Source organism: Halichoerus grypus, chromosome 10 (assembly GCF_964656455.1).
Source record: "Halichoerus grypus chromosome 10, mHalGry1.hap1.1, whole genome shotgun sequence".
Classification (NCBI taxonomy): domain Eukaryota; kingdom Metazoa; phylum Chordata; class Mammalia; order Carnivora; family Phocidae; genus Halichoerus; species Halichoerus grypus.
In genome coordinates this window covers 11,608,626-11,620,742 of record NC_135721.1, presented here as the reverse complement: position 1 = coordinate 11,620,742, position 12,117 = coordinate 11,608,626, and the positions used below count along the sequence as shown (strand labels likewise).

Here is a 12,117-nt window from a genome sequence, read left to right as displayed (position 1 = left end):
GTTTCACTCAAGATTTTGTTTGAAGAAAATATTTCAGTGCTAAAAGGTTTGAAAACCATCATACAAGAATTTATAATAGCCTATGTTCTTAAAGAATCCTAGCACAGGAATAATACTTTATTAACTAAGAGTCAAAAGGCACAAAATAACAATTCAATTTTATCTGTTTAAATTTTCTCTTTTCCTTCTGGTATCTTAGGCAAAAGGGATTGAGGAAATATATTCCAAAGAACTGTGTGTAATTTTAAAACATAGAAAAACAGAATAGTTTTATCTTTATAAGTAACTATCCTCTGGAAAGAAAGGTTCTTAGAAGGTAAACCTTCCAAGACACATCTTCACCATCACCATCACACACCAGTCTTCAATCCTTAGACACAGAACCCTTTCTACCTCTCTAAAAAACTCCAGGCCCCCTAAAACTAACCAAGCTGTCCTTCTGTCCTGTGATCATCCAATTTTCTTTCCTGTCACGAGTCTCCTCCAGCTTCAGTGTACACCTAGGTAACTATAACATCTGAAGAACATCTCCATTTAGGATCACTTTCTATGATAAATTCTACTCAAGATATTCACTGGTGGTTCCACACAGGTCCTCTGCCAAATTCACATACCCATAAACTTTACGTCAACCCATAGTTTTCTTGAAAAAGAAAACTATCAAATAACTTTAAAAATAAGACACAAACCTTCATAAAAATATAGTCATCAAATTTATTATTCTCATTAGGTTGCCATTTTATGAAGAATTCCTAAGATTAATGTTTCTTGACATGCAAGAGTTAGCATTAATAGCTTATGTTACTATAAATACTGCTGCTTGGAAGCAATACAACTGTTTTAGAGTTTTAAGACTACAGACTTTTATTACTCAAATCTTATTCAGTGTACGTTAAAATCAGAAGGTTCTGAACAGCTGGTTAGGAAGGTAGCCAAGATGCAGGAAAGATGTCTGCGCCTCCTTTTCAAGGGCAGCCAACTCTTGAACCGTAGGTGCCAAAATATCCACATGGCCTTTATAGTTTCCACCTGCATCACACACACAAATTATAAAGTAATGTAAATGACATGCTTGAAATAACTTGTCAGCAATACTCTGGCTCAATTACATCCGTTTATACATTGCTTCTAGCAATAAAAATGTACCACCGGGCAAGTCATCTCCACAAGTGAGTTTTAAAGACATTTAGTTAAATGCATATAAATGAATGATCAGACCTCACTAATAGTGTCCCAAGGCCCCTAGCAACCCCTCCCCCTCTCCTTTTTTTTTTTTTGGTTTGGAAACCACTAGGCTCAGTAGCCTGAATCTTAAAAAAAAATTTTCAGAAATGAGCTAAGGGCATTCCAGGCAAAGGAAAGAGTATGCTGGGTTACCACTTGAAATTAAATCAAAGGTTTTCAATTCTTTGTTCAAAATTGCCATTATATTCGCTTCCTAATAATTCCGTAAATGTTCAACTACTCTTTATGACATTAACACCTCAAGAGAAACAGCTAAGCTGCTGTCCTTCATTCGCATACAAATCACACAACCAAAAAAATGCTACAAGACAGGTATGGATACCGTGCTATGAGAGTTAATAAGGAGGAAATGATTAATAAACTAAAAATAGACACTTACCATGATGGGATGAAATTACTCTCTTCTACACACTGAAGCCCAAGAAGGACACATTCACATTTAGAATAGAAATTAAAGTAATTCAAAACTCACCACCAGCGGCCCTTTTCTGACCATAGGTGACTTTCCCATCAAATTCATCCAATGGTACCTTTATATCTGGTTCAACCTGAGAAATGGTGCAATTCAGATGCTCTTCTATCTCAGACAGCAACTAAGAGAGGAAAGGAAATATAAAAAGCATTTTCAAATAAAAATTTCATTTTGACAGAGTTGCATTTTAACAGTGTCCAATAAAACCAGGAGGACTGTAATACTTAGGATAAATGGAAGTTAGATTTCTGAAGAGATAAACTCACAAGTTACGATTTACAAACTATAACTAACTTTATAATCAATTACTACTTTTCCCCACAACTAACAAATAGATAAAACCTGAGGTATTACTTTTATAATTAAATGTGGTCTATTTTTGCCAATTTTAGTATGTTTTTAGGAGTCTTACCTGCATCTCATTGTACCATATGGTACAGCCACCGTCCTCCTTGAGTCTTGTGTTGTAACATCCTTTTCCACGGCTGCTACATACATGATACCAAACCTACATGAGAGATGGAAAAAGTATTAACGTGTATGGAGACGGAAACATGCTAGATATTTTCATCCTCAATTAGTTTTTTAAATACTTTCTGTCCCCAAGGAACAAGAAAAACAGACTGCAGTATGGTATGTCATCCAATTACTACCACCACTCAGGAGCTCATTAACTAGGTCTTCTGAAAAAGTTCTTTTTGAGAATAATCCTGAAGTCTTCCTAAAATCCATGTCAATTACAGAAACGAATTCTCAGATAAAAACAAGGATGAAAAAGTACTGGAGAATGGTATATCAAGATTATATCAAAAAATAAGGTCCAAATGCTTTCTATAATAAAGCAAATAGCAAAAAGCAAAATGAATAACTAGTTTGGACGAGTTTATGGGAATTCCTTATTCTTGAAACTATTCTGTAAAATTGTATCAAATTATATTGCAAAATTATAAGTTACCACCCTCTCTCACAAAAGTTTTCTGTGACACGATGTCAGAGAGGGCTTGAATAGCTTTTGGTGAAATCAAGTACATTAAAGCTATTAGTGAAAATTACATTTTGCATTTCTCCTTTCTAAATTTCATCCTACTGCAGGTCCATTCAAGAATATGGAGAAAAAGCTGCCATTAAAAAGTTCACTTAGGGCGCCTGGGTGGCTCAGTTGTTTAAGCGACTGCCTTCGGCTCAGGTCATGATCCTGGAGTCCCGGGATCGAGTGCCGCATCGGGCTCCCTGCTTGGCGGGGAGTCTGCTTCTCCCTCTGACTCTCCCCCTCTCATGCTCTCTATCACTATCTCTCTCAATAAATAAATAAAAATCTTAAAAAAAAAAAAAAGTTCACTTATATTCTATATGCAACTGAATTCAATGTAAATGGAAAAACCAAACTGCTTTTACTTCCAATATCTAAAATGACAACACAAACAATGAATATAATACAGCACTGAAAAGATTACCTTTTCTTTCTCTGTTGCCACCAGGGAAATGGCCAGACCCATCCTGAAAGATTTTAGAAGTCTTTATTAGACTTTATTCATGAAGCATAGAAGCGTAAAAAAAAAAAAAAAAAAATTACAGCAGTACCTTTCAGCTCTTCCTACTCTGCCAATTCGATGTACATAGTTTTGTTTTTCATCAGGCAAGGTGACGTTTATAACTGCAAATCAAAATAATTATTACCAATTGCCATTAATTTCTAAAATTTTCAACCTCATTAGATGTTTGATGTTCTAAATATTTCAAAAACATTAGAGGGTTTACTTTGAATTCCATAAAATTTAAATTGCAGTTATCAAACTTTCTTTTTACCATAAGGAACACCATGGATATCAATTCCTCTGGCGGCTACATCTGTGCAAATCAAGAATCTTACATCTCCTTTCTAAAGAGAACAGAGAGGAGAGAAAGGAATTTATTAGGACACAGACTAAAAAATAAATAGAAATACTACCAGTCCAGTAAATGAGACCTCTAATAACTAATGTGTTACTATCAGATTAGAGGTCCAGATATTCATAATACACTGCACCATATCTTAAATTTTTAAGTTATGATCTACTAAAACAAGACATTTAAGGTGAATAAATCAATAATTTGATTCATTTTTTATTTTCTTTTTTCTCACACCAAAGACATTAAACTGCTATAATTTGGCTTTATCTTTAGAAATCCTGACTGATAATTCAGAAGAAAGTTTATAAAATTAAAAAAAAAGGAAAGATAAAATAGAACAAAAATGTTACAATATAAGCATTATCTTTACCCTTATATTAAAATAAATTCAGAATACTAGGTATTTTACCTTGAGGTTACACTTTTTGTGACAACAGACAAAATCCTAAGACAAGGGAACAGAGAGTGGGCCCAGGGCTCTCACCAAGGAAATACAAATTAGTCTTTGGATGCCATCTGTGCCCCAAGGCACAGCAAAGTTACAGACGGGGTGGGGAAGGGATGCTGACTGGGGTCCAGCGTAAGACCCTGGGTAGATATGGTCGGACACACACACAGAAATGCGACCATAAAACATGCTTCAATATCCACATTCTGCTCAGTGTGGAAGCATAACCCAAAGTTCCTAAGCTCAGTTCTTCCCACCTTTTATTCATATGATGGATCTGAGAGAAAATACTATTTGTACTCTGTCTGCACTGGGGTAAACACACTGGTAAGTAATGAGAATGCTGTGGGTGGAGGCTACCGACCTTGTGTTCTAAATGGCTCAAGCCCTCCCCACCTCCACCAAGAGCTAACCAACCTGTTGCCGGGCTGCCAGGATATAACCGGGACAGCGTGCCCCAAACAATTACAAGTATTTTTAATTCCACAAAACCATATTCTTGATACCTATCTTAAATTAATCTACAAATTAACTTCTCTATGGGTATTACTACGAACTGTTAAAAAAAATAAGACTCACAGACACAGTTTAACTATCCCGTGATGCTTCTCCTAAAAATATCTACCTGAAAGAATTTAACTAAAACTTAAGTTGAAAATTCTTATCACAGCAGTGTTGTGCAGAGAATATATTAATTTACTATTGACTGCTAAAGATGACTAAGCCCTCTCATGGCAAGGATATTCCAACAGGGTAAAAATCTTTTAAAATTTCTAGGACAAGAACGGCTTTAATAATATTAACTGGAACTGATTAAAATTGGCTATGAGTCCCCTCTTAATTATTAAGGAAATACAATCAACTAAATAGCACTACCTTAAATCTTTCCAAGTTTTGCTTCCTTTCATGAGGCTTTCTGTCCCCATGAAGACAAACACATGAGAACTGGTGTCCTTTTTTATCAGGTCCTGGTGAAAAGCACATTAAACAGTTAACCTTGGAAAATATTACACCAAAGACTACGTCAAAAAACCAACAGCATTCAGACTACAATGGTGCCATACAATTCTACAGAAATCTGTTCCCCAATCTGCCATAAACCATGGTTAACACAATTTCTGTCATAGGTGAAATGCCATTAAAATAAACTCCATGAGCATTAAAACTATTTGCTTTGAAGGATATTTTTAAGTCACTTTTCCTGATCTGCAGAAGTAGACAGAACAGTATGCCAATTAAGATGTGTTACTAAAAGGAAAACACACATGTATACCAGGAACCTCTCCTATCCCATATAAAGCAAAGAACCAAAAAATGTAGACAAGAGAGATCTATCTTGGAAGAACCAAAATAGGCATTATGAAGTTCATGCCCTTACTAAAAGCCACACCCACAAGCCTACCCTCCTCGGGAGGTACCCTGGCCAAAGCAGATTAGAAGCAAACTGGTAGGATGGAAAGGCAGATGCAGTGGTAGCCAATCCTAAAAAAGAAGCTCAAGTAGATACAGTAACAAAAAGCAGTCCAGTCCAGACCAAAGTAAGGGTAAACAGCCTTCTAGAGCACAACAGAACCTGTAGGCTCCATTATGGGCACAGAGTAACAATTATGCCGTAACTACTCTCCACAGTAAAGTTTAGGTTCAATAAAATTACTTCAGAATTCAAGGAAAAATATATTATGAAACCTACCCACCCAAAATGACTAACACAAGAACTAATTATTGCAGAGGAGAAATAATAGCTAATCAGAACTTCCAGAGGCCTACAGCTTAGGTCTTACATTCTGAATTCAAGTGGTTTAGGAAAATATCACAAACACACTCCTACTCCCCAGTTGAGCTGTGTATAGAGAAGGGAGGGATCCTTAATTCCCTTTCTTAAACCTCTGAAATTCTGGTATATATTGTGTTATTTTGGTTTTGGAAATTTGGTTTTTAGACAAAGGTACCCAGAATACTTAGGGAAGGAAGGTGAAAAGAACTAAGGAATATTACTGCTTGAGCAATGGCATTTCTTACCAAATAATCAAATCCTCCATTCAAAACCAACATGGACAGGAAGAAGTATTACAAAACAGCTGCTATAACTAAAACAACCAAGCAAGTCTGTTTGCTATGACTTGGGGGAAAAAAAAAGGTACTAAACAGTTCACTGTAATTAACAATATAACCTGTTCTTCATATGACCATTTGTTCCAACTTTTTAAAATGTTTTGAGTTTTCTGGCTCCCTGATGTACACCAATTACAAAAAGAGATGTGTTAAGAGTTCTCCCCATTATGAAAGCAGGATTTATCTGTTACCTTGTACATCTGTCAATTTTTGCTTTATATATTTTGCTTTATATATATATATATATATATGTACTTTCAAACACAGCAACAATGAAAGAATTCTAAAAGTAGATAGCTATATTTTCACATCCTAGATTATACCATTAACATTTACTGTATTTCCTTTACTCTAGCCCTTTTTCCTATGAATTCATTTTTGTATTTTTGATGCATTTCAAGGTAAATTGCAAGTAGCTGTACACAGTTCAGCATGCATCTCATTAACTAGAGATGCAGTTATTTGTTTAGGTTTTATGACTTTCCTTCGAGGTGAAAGTTACATACAAGGAAATGTACAAATCTTAAGTGTCTATCTGCTGAGTTTTGACAAATGCATGCACCTATGCGGCCCAAAGCCCTGTCAAGATAGAGAATATGAATGTCACTCCACAAAGTACCCTCATGCCCTTTCCCAGTTAACCCCACTTCCATTGTGCTGGGGAAAAACCACTGTTGTGGGTTTCTTCCCCTTACAGATTAATTGACTCTTCTAGAACTTCACACAAATGGAATCATACAGAATATAGGCTTGTGTAAGAAATCATTCATTCTGCAAGTTGTGTGAAATTCACCCACAGCTGTTGACTCCGTTCCTTTGTATCACTGAGCAGTATTCCACTGAAAATACTTCACATCTGATTTAAGCCATTCCCCTACTGACGGCCACCTGGTATATTTTCAGTTTGGGGCTATAATAAATAAAGCTGCTATGACCATTCTTGCCCATAGCTTTTGTCAATAAATCTGGGATAAATTTTACTTATCTTGAGTAAATATTCAGGAGTTGAATTACTAAGCCATAAGATAGCAATGTTAATTTTATTTAAAAATGTAAGACCTCTTACCGACGTGGCTGTGCAGCAATTAGTATGAGTGCTCCAGTTGTTCCACATCCTCACCAAAATCTGGCGTTGTATTTTTAATCCAGCCATTACAATGAGCGTACAATGGTATTACATTGTGACTTTGCATTTCCCTAACGACTGAGCATGCTGAGCATCCCTTCATGTTGGTTTATTTATTTCATGTTATAAGGAGCATAACATTAGAATCATCATATATTCATTGTAGGTTAACTATTTGATTATATAGTGACCTTTGTTTCTAGTTAATATTTTTATCTTAAATTCTACTGCATCTCTTGTTAATATAGCTAGACCGACTTTCTTTTGATTAGTAGTTTAGCTGATATACTTTTTCAGCCCTTTCGATCTGTCCATGTCCTCAGGTTTTAAGTATGTCTCTTGTAAACAGTATATAGCAGTCTAACCATCTATGCCTTTTAACCGAGGACTTCAGTCCACTGATATAGTGTTTACTCATATACTCAGATTTTTCCACCAGCCATCTTACTCTGTAATTTCTAACCATTCTGCTTTTTCTTATTATTTTTCCTCTTGCTTTCTTAGCCTTTTTAAGATCGTTTTTTCCTCATTTATTGGTTTAGAAGATATACATTCTATTATTTAATGATTATACTTGAAATTTTAACATTAATCAATAACATTACCCTTCTTCCAAATGACAGCAGGGCCTCAGAACACTCTACTGAAACTGGAAAGCCCTCACTGTTTTCCTGGGGCTTATCCTATGAAAAAGTACTAGATGAGCACAGATACTTACAATGCAACATCACTATTTTAAATTCTGTGCATGCATTCTAGGCCGCAACAACATGAGACTAATAATCTATTAAATGAGGAAATAAACACAATTTATTTTAAGTGAGGAAACATTACCTCCTCCTTGTTGCATAAAATATTGCTCCAAGTTGTCACAGTCAATTTTGGTTCTACAGAAAATAATTGCTTGATCCATCTTGTGTTCCTTGATTGCCCGGACAGCATACTCCCCCTTCAGGATTTTAATAGCTTCAGACCACATCTCTTGAATACCATAACAACAAAAACGGAAAAAGAATTCCAATGTAAAATTGTTATAAACACACACAAATACAGTCATAGACTTACTGCTTAACTCACCTAAAACACTCTGTTTTAATATAAGTATTATAGACAAAAGTAAGTAAGATTAAGACAGGATGAAATGGTGAGAAAATATCTATTCACTCATTTGTTCCTATTTCTGTTAATGTACATTTGTGCCAGTTTAGGGGGCACCAAAAGACCTATAACCATACTTCTTATGAGGGAAAACAGACATACAAACACACAAGTAAACAGAACTTCATACCTACAACAAAACTGTTTCTACCTCTCATGGACAACTAATCATATTCTGCCTTGCATTAACTTCCCTAACTGCTCAATAAATGTTTACTCAATTATTTTAACCCCTTTTAAAAATAATTAATGTACTTTTTAAATCAATCTAACAACAGAAAGTTCACATCACTCTACAGAATAAAAACTGTACATCAAACTAAGTCATTTCTTAGCCATCACCCCACCCCCCATCTCTGTTTCAGTAGGAAGTTGCGCTACAGTTACCAACTATCTAATGTGAAATTTTAATTCTGTAACCCACCATATTTCTAAAGTCTCTCTAGTCATATCTAATTGTTGTATAAACTTAAGCAAAACATTTACAGGAAAAAATACACGAAGTAACAATCTTTATTTTATATATTTTTTTTTTTTTTTTTTTTTTTAAAGATTTTATTTATTTATTTGAGAGAGAGAGAATGAGAGAGAGCACATGAGAGGGGGGGAGGGTCAGAGGGAGAAGCAGACTCCCTGCCGAGCAGGGAGCCCGATGCGGGACTCGATCCAGGTACTCCAGGATCATGACCTGAGCCGAAGGCAGTCGCTTAACCAACTGAGCCACCCAGGCGCCCACAATCTTTATTTTATAAAATGCATTCTCCAACAGTGGGAGAATACACTATTTTGAACCATCAGCATCTCTGCCCTTCTCTAACAATAAGGCTAGTTGAGCAAGCACTTTATAAATTTGGAACTGCACATAAAACTGAACTCAAAGGGACTCTATTTAATCAAGATTTTAGAAAATTCACCTTTCGGATACTTGTCATAAATTTACCCATGAATCCAACCGTGAAGCAAGTGCAGTCTCACCCTTCCCAATGATCCACCCGAGACATCTGACATCAAACATGCAGCCTAATGGGTCTGAGATCTACTCTAGGTTCTATAAGCACTATCCTTGCAAAACAATGTACCTTCATAGATCTTTAAAATATTATGCACCTGATACAAACGGTCTCTGCTCTGCACAAAAGTATCTTCATTGAATTAAATGTTCAGCTTTTTAAAAAAACTGATAAATATTTAATGATTTAATGATATTCAGTTTAGGAGGATGAAAAAGTCCTGGAGATGGATGGTGGCAATGGATGCAAAGTAGGAATGTACTTCATGCCACTGAACTTGATCCACTTGAAAATGGTTAAAATGGGAAATTTTGTGTTAGGTATACTTTACCACACACAAAAAGAATAGATAAAATAGGGTGCCTGGGTGGCTCAGTTGGTTAAGCGACTGCCTTCGGCTCAGGTCATGATCCTGGAGTCCCGGGATCAAGTCCCACATCAGGCTCCCTGCTCGGCGGGGAGTCTGCTTCTCCCTCTGACCCGCCCCCCTCTCGTCCTCTCTCTCTCATTCTCTCTCTCTCTCAAATAAATAAATAAAATCTTTAAAAAAAAAAAATAGATAAAATATTTCAAGATAATTTCTGTATCTTTCACAAAGTTGTAAGCTAAAGACATTTTCCTTTGTTACTTAATTCTCTCAATGAAGAATCTACGTGACATTTCTCCTGGAATTCAGGACCAATATAAAATCTGCTACCAGAGAAATTTGCTGATAGCCTACAACAAATAAGAATTCCCAAATCCAAAATATTTGTGACTTAGATGCCAGCAGACTAACATCTGAAATTCAGTGATTAATATTGCTCTTAAGTTCACTGGTATCAGCCATTTCCCCCATTTCCTTATTATTTTTATTGCTTTTATTTTCAGATTTCCTGTTCTAATTTTGTAGGTCACCTCAAATCCTTCATGTAAATAGGGCATAAATTCAGTAAGACAAACCAATTCATTTTTAAAATCTTTCAACACCATTTATTCATTAATTCACTCACCCATTCATTCATTCATTCATTTATTTGTTCATTCATTCAACTTACCCGGACTATTAGCACCAGGTCTTGTGTTATCTTTTGCATGTACATCATCAGTCTATCAAAAGAAAAGGATAAAAAAGGGGTAGCAAGTGGCTAAGTAAGGATTCCAAACAGATTTTTTTTTTTAAAGGGAAAAATGTATCTAACTTTGGACTGCATTTCAGACATACATCTTTAGAGTATATAGGCAAAACCATTCTTCAAATTTAGAAAACCCTTTATTAACTGTGGATCTAAGGCTAATCAATTTTAAGTGTAATAATAAAAATGCAAAGGTGGCTTTTAGAATGTTGTATATTTACTATAACACACCTTTATTTTATAAAGGTAAATCTAAGAACAGTGGGGGGAAAAAAGACAGATGGACACATGAAATTGATTTTTAGGAAAATAAGGAACCTCAAGAGGACACTAAAATATTATTAAAAATAGCAATCATTGTGTCTGAAATTAGATATGTATACACATAATCCTACTCATTTATAAAAATTACATCAAGGAAGATGATCGTTAAAAGTAACTCTTACAGAGAAAAAAATAAAAGCCCATCACTTATTCTGTGCTCTCAAGGCCTAAACTTTTCTGGTCAATGTGCTGGACTTCTCTTTTCTTAGGTACAATATCTGGCTATAAGCATCACTTAAGCAGGTTAAGCTAGTTTATGAAAGTTTTATTCTCCACAAATGTTAACAGTGTAAAGTACTCACTCTAATGTGGTTTTTCCCAAGCCTTTCCCAGAGTCTGTCAGTTTTGGGATTCACTGGGACAACAACATGGTGTACAGTGTCCGGAACGGAGTCTTCTCCTTTTAAATCAACCCATGTGGGAAAATGCATTATCTTCTCAGATAGCTTCTTCACATCAAAAGAGTGCAAAGTAGCAGAGCAAACAATCACCTAAGAGGAAAAAAAAATTTAGATCAACTTTTCTTTTACAATAATAATTCTACCGTATGAATACTAATGTGCGGTCCAAAGTCTGTTAACCCGGAATCTACAGATAAGTTTAATACCTGACCCTGCAGTAGCAACTAGTGGCGTGACTTTGGGCTGGTTAATCTCTCTGAACTATGGTCCCCTCACTCACAGTGAGTCCCCTCGCTCACACCAAGTCCCCTCGCTCACACCGAGTCCCCTCACTGCCACACAGAAACCATGCCATCGATTCCACAAGGTCCTACAAAGACTAAGATGAAGAGGTTTCTGAAGATCTAAAATCTTAAGTTACTATTAATTCCCTTCTCTCCCCCTTAAAGCCTCTTCTACCTCTCAAATTCTTCCTAGGAAAGAAGGATGAGAAAAATAAGAGTAATATTTTAAGAAATATTACAAAGAAAACAACTGTTTTTCAACAGCTCAAGATACTGCCCCCTCAAACAGGAAGCAGTACTCACAGTCTGGAATATAAACTCTAAATGCTCTGTAGAAAAAAACAACTAAGAATTTTTTACTTATCATCTTCTGTGACACCTAATTTCCTCAAGTTCCCTTCTCCTTCATTTCTACAAGCAGCTTTTAAGACTGTTTCTTTGTGTGTACTATTTACTCAAGTAATAAAGAAAATGTTTTATACAGCAGTTAGCTTAAATCAGAAGACACAAACAAAATATAAAACAAAACAAA

At 35.6% G+C, this 12,117-nt stretch overlaps 1 protein-coding gene across 1 annotated transcript in view; it reads right to left on the bottom strand.

The window, feature by feature from the left end:
- Positions 1–700: 700 nt before the first annotated feature.
- DDX1 (DEAD-box helicase 1) overlaps positions 701–12,117 on the bottom strand; it is a 34,550-nt gene continuing 23,133 nt past the window's right edge. Inside the window, exons 17-26 of the mRNA XM_036115615.2 lie at positions 11,203–11,391; positions 10,499–10,550; positions 8,128–8,274; positions 4,932–5,023; positions 3,524–3,596; positions 3,299–3,371; positions 3,172–3,214; positions 2,130–2,225; positions 1,718–1,838; positions 701–1,029 (exon numbers count right to left, since the gene is read on the bottom strand). Coding sequence (XP_035971508.1) covers positions 899–1,029; positions 1,718–1,838; positions 2,130–2,225; positions 3,172–3,214; positions 3,299–3,371; positions 3,524–3,596; positions 4,932–5,023; positions 8,128–8,274; positions 10,499–10,550; positions 11,203–11,391 — 1,017 coding nt within the window. The 3' untranslated portion in view covers positions 701–898. The remainder of the gene's footprint in view (positions 1,030–1,717; positions 1,839–2,129; positions 2,226–3,171; positions 3,215–3,298; positions 3,372–3,523; positions 3,597–4,931; positions 5,024–8,127; positions 8,275–10,498; positions 10,551–11,202; positions 11,392–12,117) is intronic.